The sequence below is a fragment of the Bos taurus genome, chromosome 19, assembly GCF_002263795.3.
Source record: "Bos taurus isolate L1 Dominette 01449 registration number 42190680 breed Hereford chromosome 19, ARS-UCD2.0, whole genome shotgun sequence".
In the NCBI taxonomy this organism is placed as follows: domain Eukaryota; kingdom Metazoa; phylum Chordata; class Mammalia; order Artiodactyla; family Bovidae; genus Bos; species Bos taurus.
In genome coordinates, this window is record NC_037346.1 from 5,283,999 (window position 1) to 5,306,484 (window position 22,486).

At 39.8% G+C, this 22,486-nt stretch overlaps 1 protein-coding gene across 8 annotated transcripts in view; it reads left to right on the forward strand.

Moving 5' to 3' along the window:
• The window catches only part of STXBP4 (syntaxin binding protein 4), a 247,550-nt gene that overhangs the window by 193,861 nt on the left and 31,203 nt on the right, over window positions 1-22,486 (forward strand). For all 8 annotated transcript variants that reach the window (XR_003030692.2, XR_009491553.1, XM_059878162.1 and 5 more), the window contains 1 exon segment: window positions 9,606-9,663. Coding sequence is in view for 6 of the 8 variants with exons in the window: in XM_059878162.1 (XP_059734145.1) it covers window positions 9,606-9,663 (58 nt within the window). In the remaining 2 variants the exon portion in view is untranslated.

Sequence of the window (22,486 nt, forward strand, 5' to 3'; positions counted from 1 at the left end):
TCCCACATTCTCGTCTTCAGTCTGGGTCATGGGATGAAAGCTAGCCACATAGGAAAGAACATTTCAGCTGGCTTCTCGAATGTCTGCATATCAGAGTTCAGGAAAATCACCCCATGGTTTTAACTGTAAAAATAACTGCCTTTTTTTCATCTGTTGGGGAAAAAAATGTAGAAAATAAATGTTAGCTTTTTCCATCTTCCTACGTGGGTATTAGGGTAGTAGTTGCCCAGAAAGAGTGACAAGATAAAGAGGACTATGAACCACCAGATGACTTCTAGGAATATTTTTACCGTTTTGTTCCTTTAATATATTATAGCTTTTAACCTGCTCAGTGAGTAACCTCTAATTGGAAAAAACTTGTCTAATTATGTTAACATTTAAACTCCTGAATTTGAGACATACAAATATAAAAACATAAAATCTTCCTATATTATATAGTCATTTGCTTTTTTGTTTGTTTAAATGATAATGTGTGTTGTTGTTATTCAGTTGCTAAGTCTTGTCCAACTTTTTGTGACTCCATGGACTGCAACAACGCCAGGCTTCCCTGTCCTTCACTGTCTCCTGGAGTTTGCTCTCAAACTCATGTCCATTGAGTTGATGATGCCATCCACCCATCTCATCCTCTGTCACCCACACTTCTCCTCCTGCCCTCAATTTTTCCCAGAATCAGGGTCTTTTCTAATGAGTCGGCTCTTCACATCAGGGGGCCAAAGGATTGATTGGTTTGAGCTGCTTGCTGTCCAGGGGACTCTCAAGATTTTTCTCCAGCATCACATTTCACAAGCATCAATTCTTTGGTGCTCAGCCTTCTTTATGGTTCAGCTCTCACATTTGTACATAACTACTGGAAAAACCATAGCTTTGGCTCTTTAGTTCCTCTTCGCTTTCTGACGATGTATGTGACCATGTGTAAAAAATCAGGTCACAAATCCAAAATTGTCTGTGAAAATAGTTTATGCCAGTCTAATGTTAAGGAGTGTTTAAAGCACAATTCAGGAAATCTATATAGTTTTTTAATAAATTATTTCCTTAGAAAGTTTTTATACTTAAAATACTATATTATTTGGTTATTTATACGTTACAACCATCTCTCAGTATAATAGATTCCTTTTTCATAGGAAAATTAGCAATACTTCTTTTAAAATTGGCACTGCCGGTCATACCTACAAATTAACGTGTACAATCCTAAATCTTAACATTAGAATTTCTCTAAAATAGACTGCTTTGTGTTCGAGCCTAAAAATTATTTCAGTTTCTTTCAAAAGAGCGTTTTTCTAGGTAATAATGCAGAATTTGAGGTGTTGAGAGTTTTGGGGTTTTTTTTTTTTTTAGTTCTTCAAAAAATTAATCAAAATATTTTTGGACCATTTAAAAATATTGATTGTTAGCAATGCTAACAAAGTTAAGGAAATGGAAGCAGTATGACAATAGTTAAAAGTATAGGCTAGCACCACTTTGCTTGGATTCAAATTGTGACCGTACCATTTTTAACAGTATGACAAGGGGCAAGTTCTTAAACCTCTTTATTCCTTCAGTTTCTTCTCAGTAAGATGAGGTCAATAATAGCACCTATCTCAACTGATTGTTAGAATAAACTGAGTTAATATTTATAAAATATTTTTATAAATTTATAAAACATCTGATAAATACATAGTTTATTGTTAGGATAGTGATTCTCCACATTATTAGAGACTGATTGGTTTCATGTAATCATCTTTTGGACAAAACAGTATTTTCCATCTATTCTATTTGAATTTTGGAATTTTCTCTTAGGACCAGGGAGATAAGAGATGGGTTCCACAGTGGTTAAACTGGAGCTGGCTAGAACCAGCTTGTAAGAATTTTGTGAGCTAATTGTGAAACATAACCATTGTTAACAATTAAAAATTACGTTAAAATTTCAATTTAAATATTTTTTAAAAAAGAAAAATAAATACTCAAAACTTACCACTTCCTAATTATTTTTCTTATCTTTGTCATTGAAGTTATTTATATCTCTTATGTCTGGGAAATCTACATTGTAGGGTACTACTACTCATTTCTTCCCAACTCTGTAGTTCATTGACATCACATAAGTAGCTTGAAATCAGTCATTCATAGGAGTATTTACACCACAGAAATCAGTAAATACTATAAATTAGGGATCCTTCTGCCCCCAAAATCTCATTGTTGTACATTTATCATCACACCACGCAGTGAGTGTCAGATTGTCCCACCGGTTTCTGTTATTCTTTTACTAAATGTTAGCATGAGTGAAATAGAGATGATATGATTTCCTGTATTAAGAGAAGATTGTAAAAAAATATCGCAGCATATTAGTAGAGATTTCCCCTGTAGATAAACACCTTTCCTGTATTAAATGTCCAGAATACTCTATGTCTGTAGAACCATAAAAGATGAAGACAGAGCTATTATTTTTCTTACTCTGAGTAATAGCAGTCTCCTTTTGTATATCATTGCATAGTTATGTATTCTTTGATAAGAGCCTCATGATAACCCTGTCAGCTAGGCAAGATGACTGCTACTCTCACTGTCATACAGACTCCACAAGATTATTACTTTCCAGTGGTTTTTCCGTTTATAGTTGAGGAATATTACATATAGATTCAGATTTTGTGACTGCAAAAAAAATTTCACTATGTGATGAATATTACATTCTTTAGTGAAGCTTCATTAATTGTGAGTTAGAGATTCTCTCTCTTTTTTCTCATAGCCACCTTTCCCCGACTTTTTTCCCTCTCCTTTCTCTTTTTCTCAAGATGGTGCGTGCGTGCTAAGTCACTTCAATCATGTCCAACTCTTTGCAACCCTACGGACTGTAGCCTGCCATGGGATTCTCCAGGCAAGAACACTAGAGGGGGCTGCCGTGCCCTCCTCCAGGGTATCTTCCTGACCCAGGGATCGAACCCAGGTCTCACGTCTCCTTCATTGGCAGCCAGGTTCTTTACCACTAGTGCCTTATGGGAAGCCCTTTCTCAAGATATCAGATGCTAAAAGTCAAATGTGTTTGAGTTTTTATAACAATTACACTAGCAAATGTTTTTTCAGATAGATTTGGTTGGTTTGTTTTTGTTTTTTTTTTTTTGAGCTCTCCGAGACCGATGCCGTTGTCTTTGTTGTATTTTAGAGTTCTCATTCTCCGTCATTTTCCCCGTCCCAGCTCCCGCCATCATCTGTGTGAGTCCACCACGTTTACCGCCCAGTTCATTTTGTCCAGTGCCCATTTTTGCCCGGATTACTGTGGTTTTCCATTCCCACCACAGTCCTTGGCACCAACCGACAGTGGTTCAGACTCCTGACTCTCCAACTCAAACCTCCCAGCTTTCCACTCAAAACATGGTTTACTATCTTCAGTGAGATCTGCTTTCTCTGTCCTTCAGCTTCCACTGTTGTTCTCATCTTCTTATTCAGCTTAAAGTCTGGGGCCCATTATTCCAATCATTCTTACACATTCCCTCAGCTCACCTGGTGCTCTCTCCTTCCATCCCATCATTTAACAAGACTCTGGGCCTCAACAAGCTCAGTCTCTACCTTCTGCATAATATACCCATGTAATACCCATGTAATGAGCAACCCTGCAGTCACACAACCATAATTCACTATATTCCACTAGATCTTTTAGTGGGTAGTTACCTTAAAGCTCAGCATTGTCTCTGGATCTGGTTCTGTTTGTGATTTTATCTTTTGGCAATGGATCTTTTTATTTCCTCTTGCTTTTCTGTGTCTCATAATTTTGATTGTCATTCACTGAAGGTATAAAACTATAGGGACTGAGGCAAGTGTTATTTAAACTCAGATATGGGTCTGTCTTCTGTGTCAGGCCTTTAGTGTGGGGACGGTTATTCACCCTCATTTGTAGGCAGGCTGGTTTTGCGTTTTATTTCCAGGCTTGTGCGAAGCTTGCCGCAGGCTTCTCATTCCTCCAGTGCCTGTCTGCTGTCCTCCTGTGCTTCAGTGAGGGCTGGGTGCTGGGGGTGGGGGCCCTCAGTATACCTGTTGCCAACTCAGCACATATTTCCTGTCTGCTCTCTCGCCTTCCCCCAGAGCAGGCAGTTCGGTGCCAGTTGGTGCCAGGTGAGCGGTGGATGGAGGGAATGGAGGCTGTAGGAGGGGCTCTTGGCTTTCCTACTGCAGTCTCTGGGTTTTAGGCAGGCTCTATGCCCGAGTCTCAGGGGCAGGACTTTCTCAGCCTTCCCGTCCCTGTTAGCGAGCTGCTGAGTGCTCAGGTGGGCTTCCTGCCCCCACCTTGTGGAGGTCAGACTGTGCTTCATTTGCATCAGTGCGGGGCTCCAGATGTGGACGGTCTCCTTCCCTTGCCTCTCCGGTGACCAGTGTCAGTGCAGGGTAGACACCAGGTTTCCACCCCCAGGGCAAAGGCAGTTTCCTGCAGCCTTGGGGGGGACTGGGGCTGTGACAGTTCCTTGCCCCGCCCCCAAGAACAGATGAGCAGCCTTGTGTCACACAAAGTCCTGTCCATAGTGTGGGAGCTGGAGTGGCCCTTGCTTCTCCAGCTGCAGCCGCTATTACTTCATGTCAGAGGAGAATCCAGGGTGTGGATGATACGCCTGCTGTGCCCTTGAACCTGTGCGGGTCCTGTGTGCACCCACACCACCCAGAGACCCTCTGAGGTCTCCTGCCCACCCTCAGTCTTTCTCATGAGAGAAAGCAGGCTCTCTTGTATCTAGGGCTCTGGGGACACCAAACTACCTTGCTAGCCGATAAGCAGGCTTTACAGGTTGATTACAGTTTTAGCTGTCTTCTTCTTGCCTCCTTTTATGGCAGCACTTCTTCCTGTGCTCTGCCAAGAGAGAATGAGTTCACATGGCCCGTCTTCTCTCACGGGGGCTTACCACCCTTTGGAATCCAGGTCAGCTGAGGGTCACTCAGTGAGGAGCCAGTCTCTGAGCTGTGCGGCCCTCCCCGTGTAAGGTCAGAGCAACATTCTCTCGCAGTTTTCCTCATCTTAAGCAGCAGCAGATCTGCTTCCCTTTTAAGAAACTTTCAGTTTTCACAGGACCTGCAAACCCTGTCTCCCCACCCAGTCTCCTGTCGCTGCCCTTCGCCCTCGCTCACCACCCTCCAGTAACAGTGCTGTCTCAGTCCCTCAGGTGTGCCGAGCTCTTCCCCCTCCCAGAGCCTTTGCACTTCCTGTCACACTGCAGCCTAGGGCATTCTTGCCCACATCTGTACCCGGGTGACTCCAGCAATTCCAGAGATTCTTCCTTCCTCCTTCATCCCTTTCTCCAAACTGTGCATAAAACACTTCCTCGTTCTTCCTCACAGCTGGACAGTATCCCCGTACCTGACATGTTCTCTTTAATCAGTCCCCAAGGGTGGTTATTTAGATTTTCAATCTTTTGTTTTTATAATTAATTATCTTGTACATAAAGGCTATCTGTAAGATAAATTCTTAGAAGAACTGCCGGATCATATAGAGCCAGTTCAGGCGTTTCCCTGGTGGCTCAGATGGTAAAGAATCTGCCTGCAATGCGGGAGACTCATCTTCAGTTCCTGGGTCAGGAAGATCCCCTAGATTCACTATGTGAATTCACTAATCACAGGGACAACCCACTCCTATATTCTTGCCTGGAGAATCCCGTGGACAGAAGAATCTGATGGGCTACAGTCCATGGGGTCACAAAGAGTCAGACACAACTGAGCAGCTAACATTTTTCGACCTAAGTGGTTAAGAGTTTGGGCTCTACTATCTGCCAGCTGTGTAACCTTGGGCCGGTAATGGAAGCTGTCCATGCCTGTTTTTTTATTTGTAAAATGAGAGTAATAACAGGACCATTAAAATTGTTGTGAGACATGAGCAAGTCAGTACATGTGTAACAAGTGTCCAACATATGGCCACTCCATTATTGTGAACTATTGTTATTGGCATTTAAAGTTTAGGTAGATCTTGACAAGATTCTCCCATACATGCTAAGTCGCTTCAGTTGTGTCCAACTCTGTGTGACCCCATAGACGGCAGCCCACCAGGCTACCCCGTCCCTGGGATTCTCCAGGCAAGAACACTGGAGTGGGTTGCCGTTTCCTTCTCCAATGCATGAAAGGGAAAAGTGAAAGTGAAGTCGCTCAGTCGTGTCCCACTCTTCACGACCCCATGGTCTGCAGCCTACCAGGCTCCTCCGTCCATGGGATTTTCCAGGCAAGAGTACTGGAGTGGGGTGCCATTGCCTTCTCCATCTCCCATACATATGTGATCATATTTATACACCCATCAATATGAGACTATTGCCTTTTCATACCCTCAAAACAATGTCTTATTACACTACTTTTTACCCTTCGCTAGCATGATGAATATGGCCTTTCATAATAGTTTAATTTGTATTTTTCTTGTGAAGAGTGAAATTAAGCTTATTTTCATATTTTAAGTATGTTCATGTCTTGAATGTTCTACATGTTCTACAGACTCCTATTTGTCATTTCTTTTACTGATTTGTAGAAGTTATTTATGTATTCAGGAGTTTAACTTTTGTCTGTGCTATGAATTACTCTTTCAGAGTATTCAATACTTTTTTCCTAGTACTTATTCTTATTTTTTATGATGTCTTTAATTATGATTACTTTTTTAATGTTGCATAAGACCAGGGTCCAAGTTTATTTGTTATTCATTATCTATCGAACACCAAGCAAAATGCTGGACATATAAAATTAATCAATTACAAAAAATGATCAATAAATATTTAATGAATGGGCCAAATATGACAAAGAGAACTTTAATACATAAGTGGACTGGGGAAATGGAAGGGAGCTATTTTGTATGGACGTGTGAGGAGTTTGGTTTTGGATACATGGAGTGTTAGGTGACAGCCGGTACTCTAAGTTGAATTTGCAGGAGACTCCACTTTGGCAAAGTACTCATGAAGAGTACACTGGAACAAATGATCTGTGAGGGAAAGAATGTTATGTGAGGGTTCATAAACAAATACTTGCAGTCAGAAACAATAGTTGTCATAACAGTTTTAAAGCAAATAAGAAAAGGAAAATAAGAGCATTATATATTTGCAAGTATTAAGATGTGGGGAATGTAGAAAAATTCTAATGCCTTGGGTCTATTGCTAATATAACAATTATCAAAAAGTATCTAGATAATATGTTGTATTTATACCCAAATCACTTACTATGAAGTGATGAAAACCTTTACTATGGGAAAATTGAATCCATCATAGTTATACAAGCTTGTAGAAATCAAAAGTGCCCTTTCTCTATAAAGTAGGATATTTGGTTTATCAGTATATTGTGGGTTTTGGTTTATAAATGGACAGTGATTGTGGTTTCCATCAATGAACTCTTACTGAAATATAGCCACTATCACTTTAATACCCAAGTCTGTTTTTTCAGACTGTATTACCTGCATGAAAAAGAAGAAACTATGCTGTTTCCTAAAAGGAAATACTGTTTTTTCAGAACAGATAATTTATTCTAAAATACTATTTAATTCACAAGAATATCTTGATGGCTACAGTCATTGATAATCATTTTGACTTATATAGATATGAACTGGTACCTTTAATAAATCTGTTGTGAAGTTATAGTTCTTGTAATAATTGTAAGAAAATAATCAGACAGAAACTTTATTTAGATGGCATGGGGATGTGGTATCCCAGTGTCAATCTCAAATTTCAAAGGGTCCTATGGATTAAAAGATACTATCTTTAAAGTATGCATATTTTTTCTCCTCGTTTAAAAAAAAAAAAAAAAAAGACCTGTGATTTAAGATGAGAAATATGACTGTAACTGCACTTGACAGACAAGTCATTTAAAGAAAAATCTTAGTCACATTAGAATGACTTTCTACTTTTAGCATGTCTTTGCCTTATTGATTAGCATTCCTGGCATTTCTGAACATTTTTGTCATAAAAGCATGGTTTTTGTGTATAGTCATCAGATTCTTCCCTTCAAGTGAGAGACTTGTCAATGAAGAATGAAGTGATCTGTAACAAAAGATGCAGAAAGCGTAAAGAAGATAAATCTATATGAACTGGAGCAGCAACAGCGGTTGATCACGGCCTGTCTGACTGAATGTGTGCTGGCCATGAATACTAGCAGAGATGTATTCAGTGTCACTTCAGGGGCTTTTAAGAAACCAGTCATTTGCTCATGATGAGTCCCCAGAAATGCTTATTTTCTGCTTAAAATAGAAACATTTATTCATTAAGAAGTAAAAGAAACTCCTAGGTGGCCTGTGTTAATCTGCAGAGGAAATAATTATAGAATTTTGGGCCAAGGTCTTATTTTATACAACTTGTGTTAAAAAGATTGGAGGTAAATATAAAGCTTGTTCTGTTTTTCTTAGTTATAAAAACAGCATACTTAGAGCTGTTCTCAAAGAATTCAAAGTAAATGGTGATCGAGTAAGATTTTATTTCATTTATAGTTGCTCTTCCTGATTTTTGCTCTGCTGCTTGTAAGACTTTGAAAGTGAAGTCAATGGTTTGTTGTTATAGCTTAATTACTTTCTAAAGAAGTAAGCTACCTGTGCCATGAGTCTGTTCTTTGGCAGAGGAGACTTCAAAGGAGACTTGATAAGTCAGTACCAAAGACTGATCCAATTACGACCCTTAATAGTACTCGGGTGGAGCCAAGGGATGGAAACCTTGTGTTCTAAAGGAGTACCTCCCATGTATGAGCAGTAAACCCTTTGCAACCCCATGGACTGTAGCCCACCAGGCTCCTGTGTCCATGGAATTTTCCAGGTAAGAATACTGAAGCAGGTTGCCATTTCCTTCTCCTGGGGATCTTCCCGACCCAGAAAGAGATCAAATGTCTCTTGCACCTTTTATATTGGCAGGCAGACTCTTTACCACTGGCGGCACCCGAGAAGGCCGACCTACCCGTAACTGGAATGTAAGAGAAGGGGCTGCCTCAACCTGAACCTGTTCTGTTGGCATGATGAGGATAAAAATGTACTCATTTATAGAAATATGGTCAAATAATTGCTTGCTTACTTCAACCTGCATTTCTTTACATCTGACTAATTATTCTCAACCCCATTACAGAAATGGAAGCTAAGTTTAGCAAATTATTTGGCCATTTATGTTTAGTCCACAAAATTCTTAACAAAATAAAATACCACAATCCAAGGTAAATCAATTTACTAAGCTTTCAAAATTCATAAGGTATTTTGTTTTGTGCAAGAGCTACTTGCAAACCCCTGCTGATCTGGCACTCATATAGCAATTCCCTGTAGAACTGAGCGAAAGAATGTAAAGGGAGCCAATTAATGAAACTTTGAGCCCAAATAGATAAGCAGAGGCCATCTTGTCCATCCTTCTACCTCCAGGCAAAAACCATCCGCTGCACCACAAGTTTTGGCGTGAATCCTGCTGACAAAAATGCTCACCACATGTAAATGACAAGTCATAATCCATTTAATGCAACTAAAGCAGATTGTTAGCTGAAGACTTATTTATTGTGTTCTAAGATGTTGAATATGAAAGCTCATCTGAATTGTTTTAATTCCTCCTTCTCGACAATTATTTTATACAAGAAACATGCTCAAATAATTGTAAAGCAGTGGGAATTCTATGCCCAGGAAATAAAGTTATCTTTACCATCTTATTAAATGTATTTTTTGTTTCCTTTCACTGTAGGTCTACCTTACGGGTGGGAGGCAGCTTACACAGCAGATGGAATCAAGTACTTCATCAAGTAAGTACAAGCCTCCCAACCAAGTAAGCATTTTTCTTCACATCTGGAGAGAACCTGGAAGTTGCAGAATAATCAGTAAAACCAAGAAACCCTCTTGGAGGTTACAAAAATTAGTAACAAGAAATGAAACTTCACCATTTTCATCTCATGTGATTTAAATGTTAATATCATTTAGGGAGGATAAAACCTAATAATTAATTCAAGGGAAACATCAAAAAATTGGAACAAGACTGTCATTTAAACCTAAATGTTACTACCTGAATTCATTTCTGGCTAAAAGTATTAATATTTATGCAAAGTTAATATCTATTGAAACAATCTGTTTTGTGTCTTAAAACATTAACAATAATACTAATAACAATCAACATTTTTCATGCTTTACAGTATACACAGTTCATTCATTCTGCAAAGATTCTTTGAGCATTTGCTGCGTGGCAGGCAATATTCCATACTATAGTGAAATATATAGACTGTTTCTCTGATATTAGGGAATTTACTTAATAGGGAAGAAAAACATTCACTATATAACTGAACAGATAAATGAGACGGTATAAGAACAGATCCCATCTCAGTGGATTCTCAGAACATCCTTGATGTATAGATGAAGAAAATAAGTACTAGGGTAGTTGCCCAAAAATCCACAGCTAACTAAATCACCAAACCAAAAGAGAATCCAAGTCTTCTGCCACCAGGATTCTTTCTGCTGTACTAGACTGTCACTGATAGAGACCTTTCTTTTAAAGTCTTGACAGAAATGCGTTTTCTAGCTGCTGGCCGGCTGTGCTTCACTGTGCTCTGGGTAACTCTTCTCACGTCAGAGTTGGAGTTAGGAGAACACAAAGGGGACTCCCAACCGACTCTTCAGATCTCAAGAGACTTTCTTTTTTTTTGTTTAAATTTTATTTTATTTACTTTACAGTATTGTATTGGTTTTGCCATATGTCAAAATGAATCTGCCACAATTATACATGTGTTCCCCATCCTGAACCCTCCTCCCTCCTCCCTCCCCATACCCTCCCTCTGGGTCATCCCAGTGCACCAGCCCCAAGCATCCAGTATCGTGCATCGAACCTGGACTGGTGACTCATTTCATATATGATATTATACATATTTCAATGCCATTCTCCCAAATCATCCCACCCTCTCCCTCTCCCACAGAGTCCAAAAGACTCTTCTATACATCAGTGTCTCTTTTGCTGTCTCGTATACAGGGTTATTGTTACCATCTTTCTAAATTCCACATATATGCGTTAGTATACTGTATTGGTGTTTTTCTCTCTGGATTACTTCACTCTGTATAATAGGCTCCAGTTTCATCCACCTCATTAGAACTGATTCAAATGTATTCTTTTTAATGGCTGAGTAATACTCCATTGTGTATATGTACCACAGCTTTACATGGCCTTTTTTTAAGCAAATGAAACTTGATATGCACGTGGGGAGGAAAAGAGAGATGTGTCCTTGCTGCTGTTTCAAATGTACAAGTAGTTTTCTAAGCAATATCCACATTTTGAATTCTTAACTTCTGTGATTTTACACAGATTCCCACATCTCTCTTTATCTCAGTTTTCTCATCAAAAAATAAGGGGGATTTTACGTGTTTTGTAGAGTTGTTAAATGTTAAGCACCTACCGTAAAATTTTGAACACAATAGATGCCTAAGACAGTCATCATTAATTTACAATATGGAGAAAACATCATGCTGGAAAAAAGAACAGGAAAAATTGTATGACATTTAAAACATTGAAAATTCAAAAGCTTCATATTTTAAAAACATTTAAGGAAAAGCTGAGGGTAAAGCTGGCAAAGTATTTTCTTGATTTATTTTTCTTTTGGTCTCTAGCAAAAAGTAATTAACAAAGGAAAGGTGTAGCTTATAACACATGAAGGAGAAAGGGACTTTGGGAGCAAAGAACTCAGGAATTCCATGTACAAATTACATTTAGGGTCACTTCCCAAATCGTAACTCTTCCAGAAGGAACATTTTGCTTCAATATGCTCTTTTAAGTGTGTTTATTCCTGAAAGACTTGAATCACTATTGTGTAGGGATGGCAAGAAAATGAAAAATCACATTCAAATTTATGTCAGTTGGTAAAGAATCTGCCTGCAATGCCAGAGACCATGGTTTGACCTGGGTTGGAAAGATCCCCTGGAGAAGGGATAGGCTACCCACTCCAGTATTCTTGGACTTCCCTGGTGGCTCAGCTGGTAGAGAATCCACCTGCAATGTGGGAGACCTGTGTTTGATTCCTGGGTTGGGAGGATCCCCTGGAGAAGGGAAAGGAAAGGCTACCCACTTCGGTATCCTGGCCTGGAGAATGTCCATGGGGTCACAGAGTCAGACACGACTGAACAAGTTTCACTTCACTTTTCTTTCTTATGTTCACTTTGTGACGCATACAGGAAAAAATGTAGGGATGGGGGATGATGCTTAGCAACCAAGCATCTGTTAGGTATTTTTTTTTAATGCATTGTATCATGTAATCTTCCTAACAATGTGGAAAGTGGGCATTGCTCAGCTCTTAATAGGATGATATGATGGTGGTGAGCTGCATCCTGCTCTCAACCATGCCCATCTCCTGGAAGATCCCCAAAAGAAGTGTTCCATCAAAGGAAGGCAAACTAGCCTTCACTGTAAACCAGGGTTCTTAATTCAGAGGCCTTTGAAAAATGTCAGTAAAAGGGTCTGGATCCAGTGGGGAACTCCTTCACCCCAGCTGCGCCTTAGCCATCTGTCAGTATCCTGACACGCAGCTGTGTCAGAGCCTACCCAGTGCCCTGTCAGGGAAGGGTATAACGGCACCGTCACCCACCACCAAAGAAAATGAGGGGGAGAGAGACGTGAGTGTGAGAGGATCAGAGTGAGTGTGCCCTGTTGCCTGGGACCCAGAGGTTTAAGCCACTGTCCTTTGCAGGCTGGAACAGTAGCCTCAGGCTGCGCTTCTGCTGCAAAGGAAAATAGCATCCAAGGAGAGGAGGAAAGAGAAGTAAGCAAGCCCTTTGACTGCCTTGAGATCTAGCTCAGTATCTGAAGAAATAGAAAGAGACACTGCATTTGTGTAGTCCACTCCAGTCATAGAAAACACATTTCTTAGGGAGTTCTCCTCCTTGACCTTAATCTTGACTCCTACCAAAAGCAGAAAAGAGATAAGATTTTTTAAAGCATAGTGGTGGGTATCCTTGTCTCTCCATTACAATTGGAGAAACTGTGGAAAAGAGGCTAAACTTGTCCAGGTCATGCAGTAGTAAAATTTCAGAGTCAAGGTACAGATCCAGGGTTGTCTGAGTCTAAGGTATCCCCCCAAAACATGCACCCATGCTGCACCTCTCTATCTCCTTATTTTAACATGGTATGTTTACATGTGACCAGAAAAATTTTTAAAGAGATCTTGATTAAGTTAGAATTCTATACTTGTCTCATGGAGGAATGGGTGCTTACCATCCAGCACCAACATTTATTTTAGTTTAACTATTCTTAATGGATGTCTTATTCTAAAAGTATTGCATGCTTCCCTGCCTTCTTGTACCAAGGCCAATGAACAAAATCATTATGAACATCAGTCTTATACACAGTTCAGTGAGTTCTGCAGGGGAATATTAAGCAATATAAGCTAGAATAGAGACAGAGCTACCATCTCCCCCTGCTCTCAACATGCCTGGCCATCTCCTTATCTCCATTCCCCCTTTTTATCCTCTACACACTTTACCATCTTCCCCAGGAGTTTCTTATTTGAGGAAGTCAGGATGCCAAATAATCAGACTAATTTGAATTGCTTGTAAATAGTCCTTGATTGCCTGATGGCATAACAGATGGTGTAAAAGAATATGCTTGCAATACAGGAAACCCGAGTTCGATCCCTGGGTCAGGAAGATCCCCTGGAGGAGGAAATGGCAACCCACTCCAGTATTTTTGCCAGGATAATCTCACGGACAGAGGATCCTGGTGGGCTGCCATCCATGGAGTCACCAGAGTCTGACACAACTTAGTGACTAAACCACCACCAGTCCTAAAGTGTGAGTCTGCAGGGTATTGTATGTGAATCAAGTATGTAAGTTCTAATGCCAGTGCATTTGTTTGAGGAAGGCCATCTGGTGTAGGCAAAAGAAGACCACGGGCTTTGGATTTGCAGCAAGTTGGGTTCAAATGCTGGTGGCTGCATAGAATTGCTGAACAACCTCGGCGTGTGTGCTTAAGCTCTTTGTGCTTTAATGTCTACATTTATAAAATGGAAAGACTGTCACCCTTCAGAGAGTGAATTCCTCACAGAATGAATGAGTCTATGTCTGTAAAGAGTGTATCATGACACCTGAGCCAGACCATACACTTTGAGCCAAGGTTAGGCCTCTCCACTCACTCCTCACTGCCATCTCCATGAGGGTTTCATCTCAGCTCTTAGCTGCATTCAGATGGGTTGCTAAATAAGTAATGTCCGAATAAGCAAGCATCCACTTTATGTCTTCCTTGAAACTATTTAGACTTTTGTTTTTTCATCTTTTCACTCTCCCAACCAAAATTTTGAGCCTGGATAGACTGTGTTAGCTTTTGAGTAGGAGTAGTTCATTTACCGTGTGAATCGTACTTTGGGGTAAGAATAGCAAGGAATGCACTCAGGTCATTGCCTCTGTCACCTTTACTTAAAAAGAACAGTGACTGAAATCACCTTTCCAGAACACTGGAGTAGATGATAGTCTGTGTACATACAATCTCTTCCCTGAGATTGACACCTGTCAGTGTCTTCCCAGAAATTGAATGGTTCCATCTGGTGGAAGCCTAGCCTCGGGCAAAGGAATAACTGCCAGTGCTGTCCCGAGAACACCTAGATGAAGACGGTCCTCACTGAATATTCCGACCCACCCACATGTCCACTGCACATGCATTAACGCTTTGTAGTCAGTCATCTGCTTACATTCTGACACAAGAGAAGAAAGCGTTTTACCTGGTGTAAACAAGTACAGTCAAAATGCTGGCATTCTTAGAGCCAGTGTTTCATGGAATTAACAAACTTCCATATATATATATGTGTATATACAAATATTTGTATTCACATATGCAAATAGGCAGAGCTTACTCACTTGCTATATATATCAATGCATTCAAGGGAAATTTTTCTTATATTCTCATTAGAGAAAGAGTTGCAGCATTCTTCTATTCAATGACAAAATACCAATTATCTTGATGTTACTGTAATGAAACTATCTAGTGAATCTGACCATCTTACCACCCAACTTCTTATCTTCCATTTGTAGGTATATACTGTTACATATTTACAATAGTTTTTTGACATGATCCCACTTTAAAAGTTCATATACTTTGCATGTTATAATTTAACAAAATTAGTATAAGACCTATGTTTAATAGTAAAAAATGAACTTAAATATTACAAACTAGAATAGCTGCTACATTGCTTTCATTGAACTCTTTTTTCTTTTGAAAAAAAACAGAGATTCACTGTGATCAATAGCCTTGATTTCATGTACTAATTCTCTATTGCTACTTAATAAATTCCCACAAATTTTGCAGCCTTAAACAGTAAACATTTATTTTCTTACCCAAATTTCAGAGGGTCAAGAACCAGAAGTGCTTTTGCTGAATCATTCTGATTCTCTCTCTGTCTGGATTTCTCATGAAGTTGTAATCAAGCTTTTAGCAAGGTCTGGGAATTGAAGAGTAGCCTAGTGGGGCTGGAATATTTGTTCCAAGCTCACATGAGAGGTTTCGGTTCCTCACCGTACCTGGACCTTTCTCCATTGTATCAGTGGGTCATAGAGCTGCACAAACATGGCAGCTGGCTTCCTCAGAGCAAGGGACAAGAGAAACAGTGAGAGAAAGAGAAATACCAAAACAAGAGCTGCAGTGTGTTTTATAACCAGTCTCAGAAGTGAGCAGCTTACTTTCTGCCGTATGCTGCTGTTCACACAGACCATCCCCGGCACAGTGTAGGAGGCAGCTACATAAGGGTGTCCATGCCCAAAGGTAAGGAGCTGTCCTAGAGGATGCCTCCCGCACTGCTGTTTCACAGTGTAGTGTGTGTAATATATTAATAATTAAATCATTACATAATCTATACATCTGTATAAACAACACAAAAATCTCAGTATCATATTCTGGCTTAAAACATTAAGTTGTACTGTTGCTGATTTTTTCAAGTCCGTATAATCATTGGTTTTTAAAAGTTACTCATACTTGACTTATAGTTCCTTTTTGTTGATACACCTTTATATCAGATCCTGAAATCTGAGATAGCACTCCTCATATTATAAAACCTGTTCTCCATTACATAGGAGATATTAACTTCCAGCCTTACCACTGCATATCAGTAAAACCTGAGCAGTCTGTGATTTCTGAATAAAACAGGTTTCTGTCTATAGCAGAGAAGGCAAATAGATTTCAACTCACTTTCTCAAGTGTTGCTTATGAAGAATTCTGAGGCCACATTCAACCTCACCAAAGTGTGTCTTGATTCATCAGCAGTGTCTGCTGTGGGTGCCAGGGGAAGAGGCATGTGGGACACGTGCCACATCTTGTGGTCTCTGGTCTTCCAGAGCATGTTGCCAACACAGGAACTCTGTGGGATGAGCAGTAATAATGCAAACTGTAAGCTGGAATGAAAAGTTAAACAGTGATGCCTCCTCCCAAAACAAGTTCAGTATATAAGAGCTTTGCCTTTATGACTTCAAAGGAAAGCTGATTTCCAATGGGCATGTTTTTCTCATATCTTTCTAGTCCAAGTTCATTAGCTACCCTAAATGACTGTCTGAATTTGGGTTGTTAAAGTGTTAGTCAGTCATGTCTAACTCTTTGTGACCCCGTGGACTGTAGCCCACCAGGCTCTTCTGTCCATGAGATTCTCCAGGCAGGAGTACTGGAGTGGGTAAACATTCCCTTCTCCAGGGGATCTTCCCAACCCAGGGATCAAACCCAGGCCTCCTGCATTGCAGGCAGATTCTTTACCACCTGAGCCACCAGAGATGCCCAGCTTGGGGTAGAATATCCTATTAGGTTGTTTCCAGGCAGGAAAAAATGTAGATCATAACCTGTATATGAATGAAATTTGCCATTGTCAGCCTGCTGTATTAATTAAAGGCTTAAGTTAGATTCATCATCTCATTTATAAAATAATGTACATAGTGTCTGTGTTAGATAATTCTAACATGACTAGAAATTAGGGAGATTAGGGAAGGGACGGTGGAGAGCAAGGGATGTTTTCTGGATTGGAAATTAAAAGCTACTACTTTTAAGTTTTCCTAAATCCTTGGCAGATGATTTTTTTTTAATTTATTTATTTTTAACTGAAGGATAATTGCTTTACAATATTGTATTCATTTTGCAAAGAGTTGGACACGACTGAGAGATTAAGCGACACACACATACGTTGACATGAAGCAGCCATAGGTATACATATGTCCCCTCCCTTTGGAACCTCCCTCCCACCCTCTCCCACCCCTCTAGGTTGTCATGGAGCCACAGTTTGAGTCCCCTGGGTCATACAGCAAATTCCCACTGGCTATCCACTTTACGTATGGTAGCTTATCGATTTCCACGACACTCTGTAGTCATCCCACCCACTCCGTGCCCCCGTCCCGTGTCCATACTCTGTTCTCTATGTCTGTTCTCCCTGCTGCTTGGCAGATGGTTTTAACTCCACTTCAGTGGATACTGTCAGGAGCCCTCCCTCTGAAGACCTCATTAATTTGGCTGCTTTGATTAATTTTGAATGAGTTAAGAAAAACCCACAGACCTCTAAAGTTTAAGTCTCACTTGATGAACTGTTAGGGCAATTTCTATGCTCCTAACTTCAGCATCAGTAAGGAGCAATGGGGTAGGCTCCTCAACCCTGAGCATTTCATTCTTAATAAGACTATAATGAAGAAACCAGCAGAGGACTTGAGGGAGGGAATATGGAGCTTTTTAACGGTTTGTTCCAAACACTTCTCAGCTATGAGTAAATTGTAAGGTATTGAAACCAGGTTTGGATGTATACATCTATGTGATGACTGGTTTAGAATATCCAGTAACTAGTACAGTGCCTGGTAGGTGTACCGACTGAATAACTATTAATATTTATCAAATGAGTGAATACTGTCTTTAAGGAAGCAGTTTTTTGGGGAAAAATATGGGCCTTAGTATCAGAAAGAGCTGGTTTTGTTTTTTTGTTTTGCTGCATGTGTGGCTTGTGGGATCTTAGTTCCCTGACCAGGAATCAAACCTAATTCCTGGACCACCAGGGAATTTCCCAGACCTAGTATCTAGTGTTTATGCCACCATTTTTTAGTGTAAACTTGGTGTAATTGATACTATTTCAATTGTCTGTACTCCCATTTCTCATCAAAAAACAAAGATAGCAGTTTATCCAGTTTTGAGAGTTGAATAAAATAACTCACCTGCCACAGGTGAGTGCATAACAGACGTTGGTTTCCCCTACCTTCCCTTACATTATTCTACTGCTATTTGCCAGTGGAAGAGTTTTAAATGACAGCATTTGCACAGTTGTAAATAGAAACCAACAGCCGAAACCTACCCCATGCCCCTCCCTAGCCAGCCAGAGCTGGGTGACAGGAGCAGAGAGGTGGCGGTGCTCAGGAGCCCGAGACGCCTGCGCTAGATATTCTATAAATACGACACGGGGCGTAGCCGCTGAAGCACAGGATGAGCAACTGTCATTCAGACAGAAGGCCAGCCAGCTGTCCAAGGTTGCTCAGAATGCCAGAGCCCACTGAAATGAATAAAACATCCAGATCCAAACAGACAACATCAAACTCTTTTCCGCCCCCCCCATTTAACCGATGACAGGTATGACTGAGGCAGGAAGCATGTTTTTTTTTTAGCATTTTATCAGAAAGATATTAAAAAAAATCTTTAGAGATTGTGTGAAGTACTTTGGAAATTCATTACCTTTCTAGGGTTATACTTTTTTCTTGATTTATATTTTGTTTAATTGTTTTTAATTTTGGAAATTCTAAAAATACAGAACAGTATGAAAAATAATAAAATATTATCCAGTACCCACTAACATTTTATTATATTTTCTTTTAGTATTTTTTAATTAAAAAATAGGACATTTTAGATCAAAGTGAAATCCCCTTTGTTCTCCATTCTCTGTCTTATCCCATCCCTGGGGACAATTGCTATTACGAATTTAAGATATATTCTTAAAATATTTTTAATACTTTTTATGTACAGAGGACATACGAGTGTATTTTAAATGTACAAGAGGGACAGTTTACCCTACAAAGTTTTTTGTATCTATCATCTTACAAGTTGCTTTTCTCATTCAGTATTGATTTAACCATGAATATCTTGATTAGTGAATGAGCCTTATTTGTTTTATATTATTTATGGTATTTGTAGGGTTATATTAAATACTTTCATTTAGCCAAATATGTAATCTTCTCTCCCTCCAAGACCCTTTATTTAAATTGCTCAATAAATACTAACTTTTTTGTCACTTTCCCTTCCAAATTTGGTCACTGTATTAATCTGCTAGGGCTTCCATAACAAAATACCACAGACAGGGTGGCTTAAACTGGGTGAGAACTTTTTTCTCACAGTTCTGGGGGCTAGAAGGCCGAGATCAAGATGCCATCGGGATTCACATCTTGCGAGGACCCTCTTCTGGGTGTAGACAACTGCCTTCTCACTGTGTGCTCACATGGCCTCTTCTCTGTGCATGGAAAGGTCTAGAGTGTCTTCCTTTTCTTACAAGGACACTAATCTCACTGGATCAGGGTCTCATCCCCATGATCTCACCTAATCTTAATCATCTCCACAAAGGCCGCTTTCTCCAACAGAGCCACATTAGGGTTTAGGGCTGCAACACAGAGCTGGGAGGAGCGGAGGACCCAGTTCATTCCATGGCAGTTGCTTCTTCCTTAAATTACTTTACATTTCCATAGATCTCTAGTACCTTTTTATTCAGCCAATAATCTCCAATATGATATAGCATATAATCTTTCTTGCTGTATATTTGCTGAGTTTCATGCAAATTGCAAGAATTAATATGCACCCAGTGCCCCTTCCCTCAAGACATAGTCTTCAGTGGGAGAAGTAGCTGACAAGGTGTGAGGGTGTGGTAAGTGGAATAATGGTTCCCCAGTAATATTAATGAGCTAATCCCCAGAATGTCTGAGTATATCAGGTTCCATGGCAAAGGAGCCATAAAGCTGTAGGTGGAATTATGGTTGCTAATCAGCCAACTTTAAAATAAGGAGGTTATCCTGGATTATCCATGTGTGACCAAACTAATCACATGAGTCCTCAATGGTGGAAAAGAGAGGCCAAAGGAAAGAGTCAAAGGAAAAGATATGACAACCAGAGATATACTGTGTGGCTGACTTTGAAGATGGAGGCTGCAAGTCATGGAATGTGGGTGGCCTTTAAAAGCTGGAAAGGAAAGGAGATGGATTCTGTCCTAAAGCCTCCAGAAAGAAATTTAGCCTTGCCAACACCTTGACTTGAGCTCGGTAAGAACCATGTTGGACTTCTGAGCCACAGAACCATTAGTCAGTAAGTTAGCATTTTTTAAGCACTGTGTTTGCAGCCATGTGTTACTGCACCAAGAGAAAACTAATACACAAAGTTAGAAGTGCAGGGGCGAGAGTGATGCTTATGACGGACCTATTATGTGTCAGGCATGAAACTAGGGAATTTATATGTTTTCTCTATATTTATTAACACTGTTAAGACAGTTCTTATGTTTTCTAGATTGGGAAACTGAGACTCAAAGTTTAAGTAAGTTTCCCTGGGACATACAAGTAATCCAGTGAGTGCCTGTTTTTCAGTCACTCTGTCATGTCCGACTCTTTGTGGCCCCATGGACTGCAGCATGCCAGGCTTTCCTGTCCTTCACCATCTCCCAGACCTTGCTCAAACTCATGTCCATTGAGTGAGTGATGCCATCCAACCATCTCACCCTCTGTCGTCATCCCCTTGCTGTCTGGGCAATACACAATTTCAGACCAGGCCTGCGTGGTCTACTCTACTGCTGTGTGACCTTGGACAGGGCACTGGGACTCTCTTAGCTTCAGTTTCTTCAGTTGCCACATGATGTGCAAAGTTCAAGTCTGCTTGGGAAGCAGGCATCACACATAATTTTTATTTATACTGGATGAAGTTTTTATGAATTTTGTGATAAATGCTTTTAAAATGCTTTAAAGATATAGTCTGTGATCATTGAACTAATCAGTCATATGAAGTACACTCAAGTCATGACCCCATGGACTGTAGCCCATCAGGCTCTTCTGTCCATGGAATTCTCCAGACAAGAATACTGGAGTGGGTTGCCATTTCCTTCTCCAATTAGTCAGTACATTGCATCTTATAAAGCTAAAGAGCTCTTTTCAAGTGATGTCATTTAATCCATCCCAGAGCCTCCATATATATTGTTGTTGAAACCAACCCATATAATAGAGCCTCAGAAAGGAATATAACCAAGTGGTAAAATTCTCAGGAGTCAGATTTGGATCCAGATCCTGGCTCTAACATTCACTAGTTGTATTACCTGGGGTAATGGATTTCTTTGGAAGGAACGATGCTAAAGCTGAAACTCCAGTACTCTGGCCACCTCATGCGAAGAGTTGACTCATTGGAAAAGACTCTGATGCTGAGAGGGATTGGGGGCAGGAGGAGAAGGGGACTACAGAGGATGAGATGGCTGAATGGCATCACTGACTCGATGGACGTGAGTCTGAGTGAACTCCGGGAGTTGGTGATGGACAGGGAGGCCTGGTGTGCTGCGATTCATGGGGTCGCAAAGAGTCGAACACAACTGAGCGACTGAACTGAACTGAACTGAACTGAATGTATTTCACCTCTCATATAGTTTAGCTTCCTCATATATAAAATGAGAATAATAAATGTAACTATCTCTCCTTTACAATATAAATATAAATCCCACCCGGCTCCTCTGTCCATGGGATTCTCCAGGCAAGAATACTGAAGTGGGTTGCCATGCCCTCCTGCCATGCCAGATCCTCCAGGGGATCTTCCTGACCCAGGGATCAAACCCATGACTCACATCTCCTGCACTGCCAGGCAGGTTCTTTACCACTGGCACCACCTGGGAAGCCCATGTATAAAATATAAATATGTAAGTATATAAACCAGGATCTGTAATATTTATAAAATATAAGCATAAAACAAGTCTATTCTAAAAAACAGCTAAGCCAGTTTATTCACAAAGCCAAGGTGGTACCGTTAGAAACCATCAGTATGTAAAGTTCATGGGAAAACTGTAAAGGCTGGAGGCATATTTGATTTTTATCCCATAACTTTTTACTGTAATTCCGGGTTTCTGTTTTATAGCACTCACTCTCAGGTACCTTTTGCACTTAGGATTATGGAGTCTGTAACACTGATAAAATACCTCAAGAGTTTAGAGATGGTCTCATATAGGACCCCTCAAAGTTTCCAGTTTTGTGATGCTGTTCTTCTCTAACATAATATGTGTATTTATATCTTTATTTTTTAGTGTAGTCAGCTTAACTTTGATAGAAAAATAATATTAGGATTAGTATAAAAGTAGTTGAAACTATATATTTCAAATAATTTTAGTTTTTTTAAGATTTGAAATTTGGTAATTAAAAAACACATTTAGTCAAAAGTTTATTAAACTTGTTTTATTGGATAAGTTAAATGAAAGCTTTACAACTTGTATTATAATTCTTACCATTTTATTATAATAATATTAAAAATTAAAATAACTTCTATATTTCATCTACTTCTACTCATAAGTTGTAATTTAATATAGAAACTTTGGCAAAGGTGTTGCAGACTTACTTCTAATTAAATTTAGTTTCCATTAATCTATAGTCTGACAAAGTCTT